General features: G+C 39.1%; 3 protein-coding genes across 9 annotated transcripts in view; 2 read left to right on the forward strand and 1 right to left on the reverse strand.

The window, feature by feature from the left end:
• The window catches only part of TBCE (tubulin folding cofactor E), a 31,278-nt gene extending 20,209 nt beyond the window's left edge, over positions 1-11,069 (forward strand). For all 6 annotated transcript variants that reach the window (XM_071549569.1, XM_071549571.1, XM_071549568.1 and 3 more), the window contains exons 8-17: positions 4,695-4,771; positions 5,034-5,129; positions 5,711-5,775; positions 5,861-5,925; positions 6,381-6,533; positions 7,222-7,375; positions 7,876-7,944; positions 8,974-9,033; positions 10,349-10,440; positions 10,691-11,069. In XM_071549569.1, the coding sequence (XP_071405670.1) occupies positions 4,695-4,771; positions 5,034-5,129; positions 5,711-5,775; positions 5,861-5,925; positions 6,381-6,533; positions 7,222-7,375; positions 7,876-7,944; positions 8,974-9,033; positions 10,349-10,440; positions 10,691-10,783 (924 nt within the window). In that variant the 3' untranslated portion in view covers positions 10,784-11,069. The remainder of the gene's footprint in view (positions 1-4,694; positions 4,772-5,033; positions 5,130-5,710; positions 5,776-5,860; positions 5,926-6,380; positions 6,534-7,221; positions 7,376-7,875; positions 7,945-8,973; positions 9,034-10,348; positions 10,441-10,690) is intronic.
• EDARADD (EDAR associated via death domain) overlaps positions 1-21,887 on the forward strand; it is a 405,148-nt gene that overhangs the window by 47,488 nt on the left and 335,773 nt on the right. The window lies entirely within an intron of this gene.
• The window catches only part of B3GALNT2 (beta-1,3-N-acetylgalactosaminyltransferase 2), a 31,552-nt gene continuing 19,200 nt past the window's right edge, over positions 9,536-21,887 (reverse strand). The window contains exons 6-12 of the mRNA XM_071549573.1: positions 19,701-19,811; positions 18,852-18,930; positions 16,781-16,964; positions 15,613-15,738; positions 12,958-13,117; positions 12,480-12,536; positions 9,536-12,145 (exon numbers count right to left, since the gene is read on the reverse strand). Of these exons, the coding sequence (XP_071405674.1) occupies positions 12,011-12,145; positions 12,480-12,536; positions 12,958-13,117; positions 15,613-15,738; positions 16,781-16,964; positions 18,852-18,930; positions 19,701-19,811 (852 nt within the window). The 3' untranslated portion in view covers positions 9,536-12,010. The remainder of the gene's footprint in view (positions 12,146-12,479; positions 12,537-12,957; positions 13,118-15,612; positions 15,739-16,780; positions 16,965-18,851; positions 18,931-19,700; positions 19,812-21,887) is intronic.

Consider the following 21,887-nt stretch of genomic DNA (forward strand, 5'->3'; position numbering starts at 1 on the left):
AAGAAAACACATCAATATAACAAGAAATACTTGTTTTGGCATAGCTGTGCCTCAACGGGAGATTGGCTCGCAATCTTTGCACATACTGATGGTTCTTGAAATGCATGGTGCCTGATTGTGCAACACAGCACAGGACAAACAAAGGTCTCACTTGAGGCACTGAAACATGCAAACATTTCAATGACTCTCCCCTAATACTGTGTCTTATTAAGAATGAAGTCTGGCTGTCACATATGTTAGCTCTGGGCCTTTTTTCAGAGATGGGTCTTAGGAAGTGCATCTCAGTAGTGTCACGTTACCTATAATGGCTTGTAAATTCCAGACTGTTTGAATTTCTCAGGGGCAGATTTTGCAGTACTGCATCATAAAATTACGCGAATTTTCAGATTTTCCCCACCAGTCACTATCCAGTAAAAGAGCACTTACTAAAACTTGGGTTTGAGTAGAAAGACGCTTCTTCATTCTCAAATCTTGCAGCAGGGTTTGAGGGTGGTCACTGCTACATTTTTGCTTCGTGTGCATTCACTGTGCTCTTAAACAATCCATGGGGTTCATGGTAGGACAGCTGATAATCCTTCCACAATGGGAGCAATATGAGTGGAGAAGTGAACGGAAGAACTAAGTGGCTACAAACAATCAAAATGCCATCTAGTGCTCATCAGAGTAACTCTGTGCATTGTGCTGTTTAAAATTTTGGCAGCTGCCAGCAGCTTTCCTTCAGTCCTGGGGTGACCAAAGGCTGGTCAGAGCCATTACTGCAGGCAGATCAGACTTCCCTAGGGATAACTAAATTTCAGAGCAGTTTAAAATTACGTCATTTTCACAGTTGTCTTTGAAACTCTGCTCTAGCTGATGATTTGTCATTGCTGTAAAGACATTTTTGGTTCAGAAATCTTTTTTATGAAATTGAAAATTGTTCCAATTCAATCCCTTATAAGCTTGGAGACATAAGCCTGTGCTTAGAAGTGCTGTTCCAGGGCAGCCAAACAACAGGGAAAAAATAAAGGGACCTACTTGACTCTACCTACAGTGCTACCTACTCAGTACTCTGTGAACAAAGCACTTGAAAATGTTACTGCTTAAGCTCTAAGGGGAGTTACTTGAAAAGTCAACTTTTAAACAGAAAATAATAAGGAATATAATCCAGGCAAAAGAGAAGAAATACAATGACTGTAAATGGGAATATAAGCAAAGTCTAAAAGTCCTAGAAATGTTTTAATTAAAATTAAAACAATTAAATGGTGAGCAGCATTTCAAAATAGCTTACTGTCATATGTAAGAATATATGGCATGGGGAGAATTTTAAAAAAGAAGATAAGGTTTTCAATTATTTTGAAATATTTTTTACAGTAGAGGGACATGCTTAACTGCTACACAGTTATACATATCTCCACATTTACATGCCTTGAGCATCTGTTTTCAAAGAAAGGTCTTTCATTAGTGTGTTATTTGCATATATCCAAATATATCGAGATTTCTATCAGTAGACCACTAAAAGAGCTTATTACTGTATAATTGTTCATTGATTGTTCAAAATATAACATACAACCTTCAAGAGGGAAAGATATCCTGTAAAATATCCTAAAGTTAGCAGCCATTAACTTAGAAATTGAATTAATGCATTTGAATGTAAAGAATTCATATTTATGGCTTCAAAATCTTTTTCTCTTATTCAGCATTGAAATCATAATGTTGTATTTGTCATTCAGTTTTCAAACTGAACTCTTACATTTATAATATAATCTACTATTATACAGGGCAAAAGAAAAATCTGTGTTAGAACAGAAGTGCAGGATCATGTTTCTGAGTAGGAGGTAGTTGGGAAAAATTCTAGGCAAAGGGTAAGCATATGGTAAGAGCTTCTTGTAATCTGGAATTGTGTGTCTGTGATCTTGGGACTATGTATCTCTATTTAATTAACCTCTGAGATTTTTTTGTTTCATGATTTATCTAACTATTAAGAACCCATTTGAAAATTTTACTATCCACCTCTTTTAACATCAGTTTAGCCCTTTTTGGGTTTTGATATTGCTGCATGATAATTTCATTTATTAAGTCCAAGTATTTCATATGGAAGTAACTGAGAACAGCTGTTCTCTGTTTCATAGATTTGATTCTTGTTTAGCTTCTTTCTGTCTTTCCCAATTTATATTATTTGCTTTCTGGGGTAAAGACACTAAAAATACAGGAACATCAGACATGGTGACAATTGTTTCCTGTCTTTTTTTCTTTTCTTTTGCAATAGATCTTGCATTTCCATTTTCCTGGTTTTGCTCACCAGTGGCTGCTCCACTGGCTATTTGTTACAGCCTCCCCATCAGCTATCCATAACGAGCCTCTGATCTTTTCTGTGTGTTAATTCAGTGTCAGATCTGTGAACTTCTATTTCTGTGGAAGCTGTTTTAAGCAATAGCTGAAAATTAGACATTTGATTTTCTTAGAATTGTGATGTGACCTATCATTCAGTTTTGGCAATTTTCTAATAATTTGGTTAATCTATTGAAAAATCTTCTGATACTTCAGTTTTGTGCAATTTTTGTATTCCATCCATCCATCACAACAAATGGTTGTTGTGGGGGAATCACCCAAAGGTTCTGTAACTGAACAATGTACCTCATTTCTCTTGACTCTGCAGGTTTCTTGTCGTTCTTCTTCAACACCAGTAGATAACTATTTTGGTCTGTCTTGTTGACGTAGCGAAACCCTATCCAGATTAGAGAGAGAAAATATTGGTGTTTTCTGCTCTTGCTTTGAAGTTTGTAAGTTTTTATGTGTCGCAGATATGGCAGCAGAGTGATGTTTCATATTTTTGGGTAGGAAGCAGTTGAGCCCCAAATCATAGAATCACAGAATTGATTGGGTTGGAAAAGACCTCCAAGATAATCAAGTCCAACCCTTGGTCCAACTCCAGTCCATTTACCAGATCATGGTACTCAGTGCCACGTCCAATCTGTTTAAAAACCTCCAGGGATGGGGAATCCACCACCTCTCTGGGCAGCCCATTCCAATGCCTGATTACTGTCTCTGGAAAGAATTTTTTTCTGATCTCCAACTTCAATTTCCCCTGGCAGATCTTGAGCCCATGCCCCCTTGTCCTATTGCTGAGTGCCTGGGAGAAGTGACCAGCCTGCACCTGGCTATAACTTCCCTTCAGGTAGTTCTAGACAGTGATGAGGTCACCTCTGAGCCTCCTCTTCTCCAGGCTAAACAACCCCAGCTCCCTCAGCCTCTCTCCATAGGACTTGTGCTCCAGTCCCTTCACCAGCCTTATTGCTCTTCTCTGGACCCGCTCCAGCCCCTCAATATCTTTCCTAAACTGAGGGGCCCAGAACTGAACACAATACTCAAGGTGTGGCCTCACCAATGCAGCCTTTTAAAGAGATGTCAGTGTTAGCACTTTGTGTTATATATATGAGACAGTTGAATGTACTTTCAGCTGTGTGACTTCCTGGAGCTGTAACAGAGAGAACGATGCCAAGGACAGTGGACATTCATAGAAGGGGTTAACTGTAAACATAACAGATTGAATTTGGATTGTCCAGATCTCTGAAATTCACTGTTTGTCACCTTTGTAATCTCCTGTAAAAACAAGCTTTTGGTGATTGCACTGTGCATCTGTATGTCTGTGCATCTCAAAAGCTTTGAATCTGCTAGTCAGTTACAAAACCATTTTGAAGAGAGGTGTTGATCACCTAAAAATTCCCAGAAAATAGGAATGTAGATGGATGGAAGAGCCCCTCTAATTTTCCTAACCAAAGAAGGAGTAGCAGGATGAGCTCACGCTTGATTTGACTCTGGAGAAGACACACCAGAAAAACTTTAGTGAAAAGAGTAATTTGCCATTTGCAGGCACAAATCTGTAGAAAAGCAGTTACAGTGCTTATGGAATTTCATGTGCTAAAACTGTGCCATTTTTGACACTTTCACAATTGCATACAAGAGTCTGTTTTATGCCAGCAATTTATATTGCTTTGTAATAAGTGTTTATTTTTAAAAGTTGGTTTGCCTGCCATAGATGTTTGCAAAAGAATTTGTATAAAGTAAATAATAACTTTTATGTCATTTCAGGGCATAAGATCTAAACCAAATGCATCTTTGTTCAATTTGTGGCCCTTTTTGAACTAGTTTGTTTTATTTAGAGAACTGAAGAACTTCAAGATTGTTGATGTGTTGAATTAATGCAATTCTTGGTTTTTATTGGGTTTACAGGCTGGCACAATCCCATCATAGAGAAGCCTTCAAGCTTTTATAAATTAAGATATTAAAAAAATTCTGTCAGGCCTGATGAGAAGTGCAGAAGTTCCAGAACTGGTGGCTGGTTCTGGAACTTCTGTACATACGTAGAGTTTGTAGTGCCATTTCCTTACCTCACAGGGAAAACCTGGTCACTCCAACCCCCTGAATGAAATCACCTGAATTTCCAGGTCACACAGACTCAGCTGCAAGGGCAGCCTCCAGCCTGAGACTGTAAGTCCTGTCACTGCAGGAACCCTTTGATGTCATCTCTGTTGGTGGATCTGGGCACAGGAGAGCCATCTAGAAGAAAGGGAAGACTAGGAAGTCTTTACTGATTGCTTGTCTGGTTTTGGGAGCTACATCTTCTTCTGATCATGTTCAGAGCAAATTTCCATAAAGTATAATTTCTGGAATATTTTTCCTAACATTTGTTACATTAAATAAAGTTTTGCTTCTAGGTTCTTCTTTGTGCTCAAGGATGGCCAGCACTTGAAGAGTTGTACCTTTCCTCTAATAGTATTACAGTTTTGGAAAGGTGAGTAACATAAGTCAGTCAGTCAGTAGTGACTGATGTACCACAAAGTTCTGTAGTACATAAAGTTACATTTCTGTAACATTGACATCACCATGACATAATTCTAAAGTAACTGATGCAAAGTTCACATGATGTACTTAAAAACATTTATAAACGGACACAATTATGTGCATGCACTTACATACTTAGGAAAATAGTTTTCATTAGCCAATAGCTTTAAATGTTATGTGTTTCTGTTTTGTTTTTTTTTCCAATATATCAGGCCTGATGATGTCCTTCAGACCCTGAAGCTGTTAGACCTTTCAGACAACCAGTTACTGGATGGAAATCAGTTGCATCTCATAGCACATCTCCCCAGGTAGCTGTAAACAAATTTGCTGGAAATTCTTTGTCCTGGATATTCATCTCCTTAGTCCGTGCTGACTGAAATATGATAGTATTGATGTTGTATGAAAGATTTATGAGGTCTTGAAGTAGTGGCATTTTGCCCTCTTGAGGAGAGTAACTGCATTATTTAATTGAGCTATTTTAATATAATCCTACTTTTGTTATATAATAATGCATTCTTAAGCTGTGTTTTATTTGGTTTTCATTAAATACTTCCAAAAGAGATTTACCACACTTTGCTAATTTGTGGAATTATCTTTCACTGTACACCACAGTAGCAGCCATGATTTTAAACAGCCATAAGCTATTAAAACACACATTTTAAAACCAGGAGCCATTCTGAAAGCTTGAAATTGTTGCACTTACTCCAAAAATTTTATTCCCTGAACACTGCTGAAGTCTGGGTACTGTCTGTGAGGCTGCTGTTTGTCTGTCAGTGATTATGCACCATGTCAGAAGTTGTACATCTTTATTTTAAAAAATAGAGTAGTATTTCTTTACAAAAAACCTGCTGTTTCACATACAGTGATCATCATATCTATTAAATTTCAGATTAGAACAGCTAATACTTAGAAACACTGGCATATCTTCAATACACTTTCCCGATGCTGGATTTGGTATGTAAAAGAAGTAATTTATTTATAGTTTTATAATTGTTTATTTAATTTTTCATTGTTTTCTTTAATTTACTCCTTTTCCTAGGATGCAAGACTAAAATGTTTCCTTCACTAAAACGCCTTGCAATAAATGACAATAAAATATCACAGGTAGGTTACGTTGTGATAGTTTCTCATTTTTTAAATACATATATGTTTGTTTAAAAATAACTTGTAGTTTGCTTTTTAAAATTTTCTCTGATTGTAGGATTCTGAGGTAACTATTGAATACTTTGATCAACACAGAGGCATAATTTAAAATTGTAAAAACATTTCTTAACGTGTCAGTGAAACAGTTTATGGTAACTAGTCATATCCCTCTGCTACCTAATAATCCTAATGAACTGAAATTCTCACTAGCTCCTTGTTTTGTTTGCTTGTTTTAATTAAATGTTGAGCAGTTCTTTCATCAGCTGAATGAACAGGATCCAAGTACTTGGTTCTGATGATCAAAAGAATATTTTCAGTCATGTTTATTGCACAGGAAAAGTCAATGTTGCTGTGTATCGTTCTGATATGAAATTATGTTTTATGTTTCCTCCAAAAACTGTTCCCTTGCATTTCAGTGGTCATCTGTCAATGAGCTTGATAAACTCCCGAGTTTGCGGTCCCTGCAGTGTAACAATAACCCGTTGATGGACACAGAGAAGAACCCAGAGACCCTGATACAGCTAATTATTGCCAAGATTAGTCAGTTGGAGGTTTTGAACAACTGTGAGGTATGTAATATTTCAATTGCAAAAGTCTAAGGAATTGTTTTCATTTTCTTTTAAGGGTGCTGACTGTTTGCATGCAGGAAAAATACAATGCCAACTAGTGCATCACCCCCATAAGTGGGGCAGTTGGTAGGGCTACAGGACCAAGCCCTCTTTTGTGAATGTTGCTTACTCAGGGGGACTAGGAGAAAGTGGGTCAGTGGTAGGGTTTTCCAAGTGCCTGTGTTGTGTGGAAGTTGCACAACTTCTAACAAAACCCATACTCTTAAAAAAAAAAAGCAACATAGTTGGATCTGTTTCAGTAATACCAACATGTGCTTTCTGCAACAGGGAAGTACCATTCTCTAAACCAAATCAAACTTTCAGCAAACATAAAGGAGAGCAGAAACAGTGTCTCAGCCATAGCTACAAAAAAGCATCCTTTTGTCATCATATACAGAAAGATCTTCACTTGGATGTTCATTTATGGCTCAGTCAGTGCACAGACTTAGGTGTTGTAGAATTCTTAATGGCTCTAAAATGTACTGAATATATGGATCAGTCAGGATTTGAAGATTATGGTTTGTAAGATTTTTCGTATCATTAAAACATGCTGAACACCAATAATACCAAGGAGTCAGTGTCATTAATTTGATTTTATTCTTTGGAAAGTTATATAATTATATTATGTGTCATTCCTGTGTCAGTACAGATCCTTCCTGCTGAAAGAAGAGGAGCAGAGCTTGATTATCGCAAAATATTTGGAAATGACTGGTTAGCAGCCGGTGGGCATTGGAACCCAGAGAAAAACAAGCCAAGTGAAGAATTTCTTGCTGCCCATCCCAGATACCCATCACTTTGTCTTAGTAAGTACAAGTAAAAGCAGCAATTCCTCAATTCTGTCATTGTGGTGGTACCAGTTGGTCTGTCTTTAATGTCTCTTCCCCTTGATGCTTTTTCCATGTGCTGCTACAGCCTTAGGAAAGCCCCCCCCCCCCCATTGGGAGGCCTGTGTGTGAGTGGCTTTGGCTCCTGTGGGGTGGCTGCAGAGCACTGCACCTCGGGAACTTGGGCTCAGTAGCTCAGAGATCCCCACACCTATGACCATCTGCCCCAGCACTGCTGGTGCGCAGGCAGTGACCTGGGGCTATTTTAAAGTGGGAATTTAAGCAGCACCTCCATGTCCTGAGTGCTCGAGCAGCTGATCCAGGCTCACGTCTCCAGCATTGCAGGACCCCACCACATTCTCTGCTGAGGGAACTGAGGCAGCAGGCTCAGGCCGGATCCTACACCACAGTGCTCTTAATCTTCTCTTGAGTTTTAGTCTTTGACGGGTTCAAATCTATGTGCACTTTCCTTCACACAGAATATGGTGCACCTGAAGAAGGAGAACTGAAGGGACGACAGCCTTTGACTCTGAAAAATCAGCTTCTAAGTAAGAGGCCAGAAATGGTCAAAATTGTTCCTTCTGCATTTAGAATATTTTATAAGATTTTATAAGCTTAGTGTTTCCTGGGTGTATATGGAGAACAAAAGCCTTTGAGGTGTTACAGAGTTCCAGCTTGTAATCCTGCTTTTCTGAACTGTTATCAGTGAGTTTGACTTGATTCCTCTATATTTCCCCCTCAACCCAAGCCAAATGATTTCCTTAATTATGACAATGGAGAATAGAGGTAACGGATACTCCATTCTGACAGTGTGAATGGCTTCGTTACAGAAGACATCTGAGGTTTTAACCTCAGCTACACTGTTTTCTGATAATATTTTTTTAATAACTTCTTAAGACAGATGAGAAAAATATGGATAGCTTTGGTATTTGGGGCTGTCAACATACTTAATCTAGGTTACTTCATAACTTATGTAGTTGCTGTGTTTCCAAGATGACAGAAGAACAGAACTTTTCTCTCCATGGGCAAAATAGTATTTTAAGGCACTCTAATGCATTTTGGTGGAAGACTAAATAGAACAAGGAATCTAGTTGGTTAGAGATAATATAAATCTTTTTTTTAAGGATAAATCCTTTAATCTCTGTAAAAGAATTGGGCTAATAATGTCCTTAAAATCTATTTGTATGGTGCTCTTGAGATATTGAGGGCCAAAAGCCTGTTTTAAACTGAATAAGCAGTTTCCATTCTCCTGCAGGTTCTTTAAAAAAAATAGAAATTAAGCATTTTTAGGTAAATACTTCTTTTAACCAAAAACATCATAAGCATTAGGGAGTCACTTCTAAAATATTTTTCCTTCATTTACCAAAGATGAATAAAAAATTGATTGTTTTAATAAAATTGCTTTTAATTTTTCAGAGAATGACTAAATGCTCAGGTGCAGACTACATCCTAATTTTTTTAGACGATCAGGCTGAGCTCAGGGAAACAGTTTGTAATAAAAACAGACTAGAAAGACTGTGCACCTGCCAGAACAGCCTCGTTGTTGTTTTACTAATGTCTCATCGTTCTTCCTTAAGCTTTGACAATTAAGTGTCCTGAGAAACCTGAACAGAAGCCAGTAGAGAAAAAGCTACCAGGTAAGAAGTCTTGACTTGTGTTCAAGCAGTTGTTTTGCAGCTCCCCTTCAAATAACTGTATTAAAGAATGGCAGCTGCCTTTGGCTTTGTCAGCTCCTGAAGACTTTCCTCTGCAGTATAAAAAGATGACAAAGGTAGAAATTGTTTGAAAAAGTCATTATTTTTCTGGCCTTCCTACTTACTTTCAGTCCAGCTTGAAGATTGAAAGTTGATGTTGTCTTATGACCTCTGCTGCTGATTTTATGATTAATGTGTCTGAGGCAATTAAAGGCTAATTAACAGGTATGAAATCTGGTGGATGTGTTAACGTGAAGTTGTAAGAGCCAACTGCATAGTTTGCAGATCTAGGATAATGAGGTCCAGTATCTGCTACATTGTTAGAAATCTAGTTCTGACTACTATCAAATTTGTCCTTCAAAGTTTTAGTGCCTGTAGTGAGACTAGAAAGAATGACTGTTCTAAATCAAGCTGATATTTTGGAAAGATGCATCAGAATGGAGTCTGAGAGAAAAGACTTACTCAAGCTTTATTCTAAAATAAAAATCACATTTATTATCACAAGTTGCATAAAATCAGATAGATATAGCTTTTACAAAAATGTTTGATAGAAAAATATTTGTCTAAGTAAACATGTGGTATTACAGGAATAACTCACTATTGCTGTGCCTTTAGATAAAGCTTCAAAAGAAGTGAATGTTCAATCAAAATATTGAGCATATCTATTGCAAACATGGGTATCACCTCAAGAACAAACTACATCTACTCATTCAAGATCCATTACAAAAATACCCCTTCCTATAACTGGCTTCATAATATAAACACCTCTGCTGACAATTTGTTTGGGACTAATAATGTTATACCATTCCTAAGAATGGCACTAGTTCCACAGTGACATTCACTTACTTGTGCTGGGAAAGCCAATTCCTGGTAATGAAAACTCCACGGAACAGTTGCCAGATGCAAGTAGTCAGAACCTGACTGGTACGTGTCCCAAAGATCACTCAGTTTAGCATGGAGAAATACAAACTCAAAAAAAAGTAAGTTATGAAGCTAAACACTTTAATTTGGTTTGTGGGATCAAGCACTTAAACTGTAGTACCATATCCTGCTGTATCTGCCACAGATTAACCATTTTCAATACAATATCAGCAGTTACAGTTTCAAGTACCAAAGACATTATTGCAGTGTTAGAACTGAAGCAGCAATACAGCCTTTCACTGTTGCTGTAAGCAAGTAAAGTGAAACACTGGTACTTTGCTACAGCTCAGTGGCAGCAGCATTTTTCTACTAACTTTTCTTCCTTTCTCCTTGACAGAGTCTATGACTATTCAGAAGGTCAAAGGGCTGCTGTATCGCCTTTTTAAAATTCCTGGTTCGGAACTGAAACTGTCCTACGAAAGTTCTAAAGTGAGTTAAAAATGGGTAATTCAACAACAACATACTTCATGCTGCTAAAGGTCAATATCATGTTCTAAAACACTACCTAGGGAAATTCATTCCACTTCAGGAAGGCAGTTTTCATGCTGTAATTTAGGACCTAATTTCATTCCTGTAATATGACAGATTCTCCCTGACTGCAATTACCTGATGTATATTTGGTTTACATGAAGGGATTTCAGTTTAAGTCTGATTAGGTTTTTTTCCTTTCTTATTCTAGCTGGAAGGAAAAGAAGTTGAACTAGACAATGACTTAAAGCCTTTGCAGTTTTACTCAATAGAAAGTGGAGACTGTGTGTTAGTACGGTGGTGAGAAGGGACTCTCTTGCCAGACTGAAGGAGGAGCCAACACAGGAACTGCGGCAGAGTGACAGAGTGCCCTCGGGCAGCACGACCAGCCTGTGCCTCAGGACACACACGGGCAACTACGAGTTCCACACGTGGCACCAGAGGGCTGTACGAGTGGACTTGCAGCTCCTCAGCATAATCATCAGCCTCCCAGAAAGCATCTGCTCATTTGTCTTACTTGAGAGATACCAAATAATGCTTAAATGCTTCAATTAAATAAAACTCAAGGTAACCCTTTTGCCAAGATTTTATACTGCCTTCCCACTGCAGCAGTGAGTTTGTTTTACTGAACTGAGTACAGGTTTAGTTGTGATCTCTTTGCTCACAAGACAAGATTAGTGCTGCACTGAGAGGCTACTTGCTTTCTGTTTTCATCTACATCCAGCAACCTTAAAGCAAACAAGTATCTACACACCCTTAGACTATTAAGGTCAAAATCTAACAGACCTTTATTCTACCCTACAGTGTTAACATACCACAGTATAAATAAGTACTCAGCACACTGCAAGGCAATGCTACTTATTTTACATTCTTTAGTGTGCTGTTCCTCAATCTTGTTTTACTTTCACTTGTGTAAGCTCAGATTCATGTCTAATACCAGGAAGCTCTGAGAAATCCCTCCTAATCAGGCCAAGTTTGCAGTACTTGAAGATTTGGTATAAGCAAACTTTGATACTGTTTTTATCTAAAATGATAATGATATAAACAAACTAAGCATAAATCCTGACTGCCCCTGCTGTCCCAGCCCCTGCACATGAGGGCAACCCCTTAGACAGGACAGAACATGCTGCAGCAAGACTTACCAGATGCCCTGGTGCTGCACAGAGCTCTCCACTGGATCCTGGTACTGCTCTACACTGAGTGAAATCAGTAGTACTTTCATTTACAAAAGACAGGCTAGTTGGCATTCTTAGATGCATTTATTAATTACAAGTAGGTCTTTGACTTTATATAAAAAGGATTTTTTTTATCTTAAACATTTTGGTTTTTATCAGATCAACATCTATACTATAGAAAATGAATAGTATCAGTCCACTTGTAGTTATCAAAAGGGATGTGCAAATACTGTTATACTTTAGTTGAAAGCCAACATTAAAAGGTACCCTAATATTTCTTATTGTTCCAGGAATGAGTCAAAATGTACACTTTTCCATGATCATTATACACTACCCTGTTTTCCAAGGCAAGTCCATCATCTTTCCTCACATCTACACGGATCTCCACACAGTTCCTTTAATCTCCAGAGCTCTCTCAGTTCCTGGGGAGAATACTGGGGGGAAGACAGCATGCCACTCTCACATGTCTTCTCACACAACCAGAGACCATCCTGTCAGAGAGAGAACCATTTCAACAGAATTCAGTCTCCAGCAATCTTCACTTCCAGGAATCATTTCTAGCAATAAATGTTGCACACAAAGGTCTCCATCTCATCTGCTTGACCTAATCAGAGAACCTGAGGGCTGCAGGTGATTTGTGGGGGTTTTGTGTTTTTTTCTTTTAAATACATCTTTAAACTTTTTTTTCTCTCCTCTGATTTTAGTTCAATTGCTGTTTCAATTTCTTTTTTTTTTAAAAAAAGCATTTCCCCTATTTTATGCTACTTGGAACAACAACTTGGCATGTTCTCTTTCTGTAAGATCAGGCAATTCCTTCAGACTTACTTGATATCGCTTGGGTCCTACAGCTGCCATCCAGATGCCCATGCTCACATCTTCACCCTGAGATGACACATTAAAATAAAAAATACAGATATTAACACCAGGAAAGCATAAAGCGTGACTTAGTGACCTGGAATAAGCTGCGTCATCTACCAGGAGTAAAGAATGGTAACTACAAAAACCTACATCTGAGTATTTTAGGGCTGTTAAATTAATCCTCCCAGCTTTCCTGTGTTAATACATTGCTCTTAGAAGAACAGAGTACAAAAACAAAGATTACAGCTCCAAAGGTTCTCAGTCCAAAACATTTGTGCTTTGACCTAGAACAGACACTCCGTGTAGTGACCAAAAGCACTGCTAAAGCCAGCATTAGGTGGGAGAACCCAAGACTAACACCTGAGCAATTTTTTTTCCAACTCATGCAGGACATGCTGTTCCAAGACCAATTTAAGACAGAAAAATTGAACCAACTCTTTATTACCTGGTATGTCTTTAACCTTTCAGAGTTGCTTGCCAGCCACTGTACAATGTCTTTGGAGATCACATAGCCAGAGCCACAAGCAAAGGCTGGATATGCAGGACTCGGATACTCCAGCTCTTGCCACTTCCCAGTTCGATCCACTGCCCAGTTTAGTCTGAAACTGAAGACCATGTTAGACATGAGATGTTTGTGGAGAGCCCCCTATGGAACCTCTGAACACTGATAACAACTGAAGTAACACTGATAACAAACAAGAGGAAGAAGCAGAAGCTGATCCTTATTATTGTTCCTAGTCTCATTTCTCCAGGGCACACATCTAACTGAACACAAGAGCTAAACTCACAACTATTGTTTGGTCTCAGTCTTGGGTAATAAGAGAAAGTTCTCAGAACAGAAAACAAAAGCAGTACTGACAGTCAGGTCTTCAGCATGCTGCACTTTGCTGCTGCGTTTTGATCCAGGTAAGCAAATGCATCCTTACTTGTGTTCTGTAATAAGCACATCTGTGCCCTGTTAATTAATTGCCCTGTGGTTAATCAACATGACACAGTCAGTGCCTCCAGCAGGCATGCAGATACAGCAATGTTACACAATCCACCCTTCCCCTGTACTCTGTGTTGGTGAGGCCACACCTCAAGTGTTGTGTTCGGTTCTGGGCCCCTCAGTTCAGGAAAGATATTGAGGGGCTGGAGCGGGTCCAGAGAAGAGCAACAAGGCTGGTGAAGGGACTGGAGCACAAGCCCTAAGGGGAGAGGCTGAGGGAGCTGGGGTTGTTTAGCCTGGAGAAGAGGAGGCTCAGAGGTGACCTCATCACTGTCTAGAACTACCTGAAGGGAAGTTATAGCCAGGTGCAGGCTGGTCACTTCTCCCAGGCACTCAGCAACAGGACAAGGGGGCACGGGCTTAAGCTCTGCCAGGGGAAATTTAAGTTGGAGATCAGAAAAAAATTCTTTACAGAGAGAGTAAACAGGCATTGGAATGGGCTGCCCAGAGAGGTGGTGGATTCACCATCCCTGGAGGTTTTTAAACTGAGATGATCTGGTAAATGGACTGGAGTTGGACCAAGGGTTGGACTTGATTATCTTGGAGGTCTTTTCCAACCCAATCAGTTCTATGATTCTGTGATTCTATGATAAAACTAGCGGCTGCTTCACAACCAGGAAGCAATTATGTACCTTCAGCTGCCATCACTGAATTACAAAAAAACCTTCCTGGTACTGGAGTTCTCTAAGGAAGACTTTATTCACTACCAGAGGCCTGCAGGAAGCCAGCAGTGCTCTGTCTGCAGTCCCTGCACAGACTCCCAGCCCAGGCAGCGTGGCAGAGCTCACTGCCGCACCCTGCGACACTACGGACCCTGCAAACTGCCGTGTGAGGCGGTGAGCAGCATCCTGCTTTTCCTGTTCAGGAACAGGCTGGTACTGCACTCCCCTGGCCTCACAAATACTTCATGCACTCACAGCTAAGTGGCTAACTGTGTCAGTGCAGCAGGTTCTCCCCATTTTACAGACAGATTTGGCATTGCTGAATTCTGTCATGAGCAGAATCAGCTGAAAGCTTCAGTGAGCTACTAAGAATTACCACCTCAGACAACAGCTCTGAAGGAGGAAGTACAGATGAGTGGCAGATCTGTGTCAGATTCTGCAGACTCTCAGCTGAAGCTGCCATGTTAAAGCACCAAGGAGACAGAAGTCACATCTGATACCTGCATTCACTTTAGACTCAGTATCTTCCACTCTATAGTCACAGCAGGAAGGGCATAACCCCTTCCAGACTGAGAAGCACCTCCTTTGCTAATCATTTTATGCTTCTGTAGTTATTTCAGCGTTGTTCTCTACAACTCACTTGCCTCACCTGTGACTATTAGAGAATTTACATTTGAAGATGTCACCCCTACAGATCTTTGAGATAACCACAAGACAGCCAGCTATCTCACACACACTCCACTACACACCTTACTACATTACTTTATGAGTAAGCAACAGTCAGTACCATATTGGTGAAGCAAAGCAGCAAAGGCCTGTTTTCCTTTAGTAAGCAGATAGCAACAGGAAGGCCCATTGTGCCATCATGCTATATTGAATGTTATAGTAGAGTTCCATGGATGGAAGGGAACATATCGGCTATTTGGATCCCCCTATTTATTCACAAGTAATACAGGCTGGGGAAGTTCACTCAGATATTTGTTGATCATATCTACCAATTCAAACAAAAGCAGTTCACACATATCAAAATAAAGTGCAGACCATAAAGGAAATTTTGTTTCTTCTGTATATTCTATTTCCTCAAGCCTACCAGAAAAATCACAGTGGCTTCACAAAAAGTAATGCTTATAGTTCTATAGCATGTACTTGCCTTTTAACTTCACTGTATTACTGGAATACTTTAATTTACTTAAGTACCAATATGTCTATAATACATTTTAAAACTGGGTAAGATATTCAGCAAGTTTAACTCATTGTAAAGGCACACTCTGGAAAATTACTGTAAATTACTGATTTTTGTATTCTGAGTTCTAACACATACAGAGGTCCTGCTGTTTATAACTGGCTTCCTTAGGCAGAAAAGGGGAACACACATGAAAACAGACTTAAATCACTAAACCGTTGACTAAAGACATGGTATGATCTAAAGACAAGTTAAAAAAAAACTCACTTTCCCCACCAGATGTTTGGCCTGTCCAATTTTTTCTGCATTATCCTGTTAAAAACAGCCTCCAAATCAATGTAACAGTCATCATCCGTCTTCAGCAACAAGTCAAAACTCGTCGATTCAACTGTCCTGCAGCCAAAAAGAGAAGTGATGAGATGCTGAGCTGCACACCACAAACTCCAGATATGCAATACAAGGCTTTGCAAGGGGGTTTTGGGAACCAAAGGGGGAAGGAAGAGGAGGGAAGGAATGTCTTATTTAAAAGTTTTCTCTATCAACCAAGGCTGACTGCTTGTCCTACAGAAAGGAGATGCAGCTACACCTCATATAATCTCGCAACATGGACTTGTGTATGAGCCGAAGAAAACAAACTTGAAGTTTTGTTTTCCAGGACAGATGGTGGATTTACTAATGAATCTGTCTTAAACAGTATTGACCTCGGGAGGATATGAATCCCTGCAGCTGATGGCAGCACAGCTGTTGAAAGCCACTGGCTACACATCAGTAGCCTGCTTTGAGGATGAGACAGTCAGTTCAAGGGCAATGAGAAGGTCATAGGTTTTAAGAAACATCTATGGAAACAACTCAGTACTTACTCTTCCTCAGTAAATGCACCCTTCAAATATGAAAAATGTAATCTTTAACTGTCTGAAATAGTTGCATGTCTGACACTCGTAACAAAAAAAGTCTAAGTTTCTAGGGATCATGACTGAGCTGGGTAAAAACATTGCTTTTAAGGATAATTTTCTTATAACAAGAAAGGCATTTTTCAAAGCTTTTTATTACTAAATTTTGAAATACTGCTAATCTGTAAGAAATGATCATGAAGATCTAAGCCTTGACATTTACACTCCCCTTTAGAACTGAAAGTACAGTTCAGTTTTTTAGTTACATTCAAAGCCATGACAATTTTCACAACTGGACTCTCAGGGCAGAAGTCTCTCTTGCCAGCTCATGTTTATTTGAGGCACCAAGGGTCGGCATTCAAGACTATAGGTGCTGTTATTTTACTCAGTACATCACCCAAAATTGTGAGAGAGAAATACAACCTAATGAAGTAAATCACACAGGGTATGTACTTCATGGAACCTGTCAAATAACATAATCTGGTGGATCATCTTGCACTACAAACAGCAACATTCCCAAGAGAAACACTTTTTTTTCAACTTACCATCGGTAGAAGTTCAGCAGCTTAGTGGGAACATTTCTGTAAGTGTCAATAACATCTACAAAAACAATATCATCATAGGTACTGCTTTCTTCCTTCAATAAAGCATCTTCTTTTTCGAGGTTTTTGATGTGACTTGTAAACCTCTCTGGGCGAGTATGGAGGCTTTTTAAAAGAGCATCACCTTCTGAAAGAAAGAGCAGCCAGCAGTAAACAAAGATGCACATCTACACACTATTTCACACATTCCTCTCGGATCATACATGATATATTGACAAAATGACTCTGAAAAAGCGTTCAAATTATTGGGTTATAAAAATCCTACAATTAATTTAAAAATTCCTATGAAATAGCAAAAGTTGCAGAACAACAAAGAAATGTATTTTTGTATAAGGTCTGACACAGAAAGTTTCAAAGAATAAAAAAGCGTTCTGTCCTAGTTCAGCAGGAGGGACCAGTTAACCCTGTGCGTGGGGTGATCAAAGCTGTGTATTCTACCCCCTCTATTCATTCCCCAAGGACATTGGGCCACTAGCAGCAGCTGCCCAGGGAGCCATTATCACCTTCACACCCAGCCTGAGGGGGCGGAGCTGCTAAGGGGCCATCAATGGTTCAACACCCCCTGGCTCCCAGAGTTAATCACCCATTGTGTGAGTCCCCGCCCTGGGGGAGGGACTGGGGGCTCCCTGAGGGTACATAAGTAGTGGGTAAGAAGACCTTGGGAACTTCTTGTTGGATCCAGAGAAGCAGCAGGACCTCAACAGGAGGAGATCACTGCTCTTGGTCAGACCACAGCCCTTGCCTGCACCAACAGGTTTTTCACTTCCTTTTGCTCTGGACTTGGGGGAGCCACAGGGGGGTCTCAGCACAAGGGCAAACAAACCCCCTTGGGTTTGTGCCCCAGGACACTGGGTTATACTGCTGGGTTTTTGTGAGTTGAAAGCAATTTCCCTTTTGTGTCAGTGTATTTATTGTAATATTATTATTAAATTTTAGCTCTGACTTATGATCACTCTCCTGGTGAGTTCATTTCCCCTGCTGGTTCACCTTTAAACCAGCACAGTTCTCTTTTCAACAATAAAAGCATTCAACCTTTTAAGGTTCTTTAATATAAAGAGCAGTCTACAACTTCACTATTACTCTTACCAGTAGAGTAAAAAGGCTACTGTTCTATTATACACTTACTTGTATTATACAGTATTATAATGGTAATTATATACTTAACTAATCCTAAGTATATGTATCTAACTTAAAAAACACCAACAAACTCCTATGCTAACTATAATCAAGTAGGCATTGTTTTGATGTAGCACAGATGGTCCTACTGAACCACGTCACATAACAGGTAAAAGCTAAAAAAATACTGCAGGTAAGGAGATAGTTTGTGGTCCTGAAGAACTGTCTGACAAACAAGATGGAAGGGCTTTAGCTCACACCTCAGTGTAGACTCCTACACAGCTGACAAGACAACAGGACTGCCCAATTATATCTGTCAGGCCTAGCTATAAAAACAGAAATAACACTCTGAAAGTCACTGCTTATGCTGAGTATGACGGACCAATAAGAACAAATCAACTCCAGTGCTACGAGCCAAAACATTAGAAAGAGCTCCTATAGAGTGTGGACATTCTGCTGAAACAGGCATAAAACAGCAACAAGAGATAGAAAAGCTGGCTATGTTAGGCAGTCCCTGTTTGCCAATATTAAACATCATGATACAGTACCTCTAACGGCAGCAGAACTGGAAAAGAATGTGGAAAATGCCACGGAAAGAGTTCATTGCACAACATTTTTATACTTGGTTTTGGTTAACAAAAAAGAAAGAGGAAAGTCAAGATAAAAAGACGAAGGCATGCAAGTCAATTGGAGTGGCTGACAAAAGGCAAGCAAAGGAACCACATAAGGACATTGACCATAAGCATAAAAAACTCAGACAGAAATTAACTGTTTCTACTAAAAGAAAATCTAGAGTGACTAAGTTCACAGAGACAGCACAAATTACACCTCAGCAATGCAATTTAAATTACCTGTTTTATTGTAACATGAAATGTGATGCTACATTTTGCAGACTTACCTTGAATAGTGTAGATAAAACCACCTGCTATTCCCTCCACACCTTCTGTGAGTTCATGTGGCAGTGACCCTTCCCCTGCCTGATAGGAACAGATTAATGGAAAGAAACAGATTAGTTCATCTCTCATTAGTGATGAATTTTTTTCCTATGATTTTAAGGTGTGAAGGTTTTTGGCAACTGAGAATTAAATTAAAGTTCTTCTGGTTTAAGTACCTGCATAATTATCAAATCACAGAATATCCAGAGTTGGAAGGGACCCATAAAAATTATTGAAGTCCAGGTCCTGGCCCTGCACAGGACCACTCCAAGAATCACACCATGTGCCATGAAAGACTAAGATTTTTAACTGTAAAGTTTTGTGGCATTTTTTAAAGTTTCACCTAAAACTAGCACAACTTGAAACTTCCAGAAAATTAGTTTAGAAGTTGACAGCAAAATGTAAGAAGTTATTCTGGCTAAATTACAACAGCACAGCATGTTTAAGAAGGCAACATATTGACAGAAAAAGAGATACGCTGCCAAAAAGAAAAAAAAACAGACTTAGTCCCATCAATTGTGATTTTAGCACAGGATTTTTGACCCACATTTTGTCATCTCTGATATACTGATATTGCTTCAGACCTGACAAAGACAATAAGGTGAGTTTTACTCCCTCCAAAATAAGAGAAAATGCCACTTACAAGCATAATTTCTTGCTAGAAGGCAAAGAAAAACTTCCCCCCGAGACAACAGGAAAAGCCCAACTAAATTAATGCTTTATATACAGAAATGCAGAAAAGTAAAATGCCAAATACTCAAGACTTATAAGAAAAACAAAAACATGGTGGAAGGGAAGGTAAAGGCACTCACTGTAATGACTCTGAAAACACCTCCTCCATCATTCACCATCACTTTATGAAGGTTTCTTGAAACCAGCCCATGAAGATCCTGGCTTTCCCACACAATGGTACCTTCAAAACTCTGGTGAAAGAGCAAAACACTGTTTTGCAGGTATTCAAAGACTTCAAAGAATGAAAATCAAACAGTTTGGGTCTTTTTTATTTTCAAATTGCCAACTTCACAGAAGATTTATCTTGAATGCATGACATCCATGTTTTACTTACACTTCAATAAAAAAAAGTTACTCATAGAAGAAATACACCTGTGAAACTCAGTACCACATAATCATGTTTTTAAGACTAATCATAAATCTCTGCATTAGGAGCATTATACTTTAACAGAAGCCTAGTGTAAAAGGCCTTGGCTTTCTAAAATGATCAAGACAGCACTTTAAGGTGACCTGAAATTAATTTTTAAAAATCAAATATAAATCCTGCATTACAAAGAGAATACGTTAAAACAGATTTGGAAATAAGTGCAGCTTTTTAATTATCTGCTAAACGGAGATCAGAGGCTCTATCCTGAGACCAGCAAAACCCAAAGGAAAATATGGCCACCTTTATCCTGGTAAAGGTGTCACAAGCTACTGTAGGAGAGTCACAGAACTCTGACTTCACATCTTGGCTGATAAGGAAAAAAAAGACAAGTGAATATCTTTAAAATTTTCTAGTTTTAACTGTCAAACTAAGCCATGTCATTCTATGGTTTATATATAGACATGTGCGTGTAAATTCTTGCAGTTAAAAGCACTTCAAATTGAAGAGCCCATAGCACATGCAAAGGAATAGATGGTATGTTGTACAGGTAAGAGTACTGGTAGCATTACATTTAAAAAAAAAAGAAATTTAAAGTCATTTCACCCTTATGAGAAGGTAATAAAGAGCAGTTGTTGGGTTATTATACTCCCGATTGCCAGACGAGCACATTCCCCTTTTGTCTTTCCCAGTTTCAAAGGAAACACAATGCCAGTTAAGTGAGGGCCTTGAAACAGAGAAAAAACATGTTTGTAGATGCATCTCTGTTGCTGCAGGAAGTCTCTACTTGTTCTAACCTCTGATCTCTTTCCCATTTTAGCTTCCTTGTACACTAGAAACCCTCTCCAGAAATTCTCCAGCTACTGACGCAGTAAGTCTAGATTAGAGTTTCAGCTCAATTCTTTGCTTTCCTCTAGAAGTAGGTCTTAACATCTGCAGTAATCTCAGTATTTAATGACAGCTGTGTATTTCAGAAGTCTCTCACCTACTTTTATAATGCCAGCTTTGTAATCTAATAAGGGAGCTAGCCGGTGTTTATCAAGCCTGACTTGCATGATCAATACCTTCTCTTTGTTTGCTCAATTATCTCTCAGTTACCAAAACAAATGGACCATTATTAAGACTTCTTTTTAGTGGTAGGACCCCTGAACACCCTGCTCATGCTTAATTTCTCTGTTTGCATTGACTGTCATTTCCCATTCTAATGGGTTTTTTGCTGTAGAGACTGGACTCTAATCACTCCTCGGTGCCTTGTTTATAGACACAACCTTTGGTAAGTTGTTCAGTGAACAGGGAAGTCCTTTCGTGCCTCAGACATCACAAACATTAAAATTCTCGCCACTGACTCTTACTGATACTGACTTCAAACATGTACCAAGAGTCTTAATCAGTTATTACCAGTGAACCTCAGTGCAAGGTGTCTTAAAGCTGCAAACTACCATTATTTTCCAGGTTGAGAGACTTGTAAGCAAATTTTCTAATGACTTTAGCCTTCAGCTATTCTTACTCTAAGCTGCTTAATGAAAGCTGAGGCCTGAAAAATGCTTAAAGCAAAAACATTAGTGGCACACCTGAGACTACATCATCTGTTTTTCCCCATTTAAATTCCAGCCTTGTTGCTGCCAGAGCGCAGTGGCATTTACAGTGAATACCGAACAGCTGTACTCACATAATGCAGTCCTGCCAAACTCCTTGCCTAATGTTAAACAGTGCTGTGCCTTTTGTTCCTCTAACTACTCCCCATTAGTAATACAGAGTATGCCAACTACAGAGTCCCATTTTCATGCAAGTGGCCTGTGGCTTTTTGACAAAATAAGTGCATTGCTAGGACTTGGCTGTAAGAGCCCTGTGTGAAGTTTTAGTTATCTGCTAGTGCTTCTGCTCTTCTGTGCTTTCAGTCGCT

The sequence above is a fragment of the Pithys albifrons genome, chromosome 2, assembly GCF_047495875.1.
Source record: "Pithys albifrons albifrons isolate INPA30051 chromosome 2, PitAlb_v1, whole genome shotgun sequence".
In the NCBI taxonomy this organism is placed as follows: Eukaryota; Metazoa; Chordata; class Aves; order Passeriformes; family Thamnophilidae; genus Pithys; species Pithys albifrons.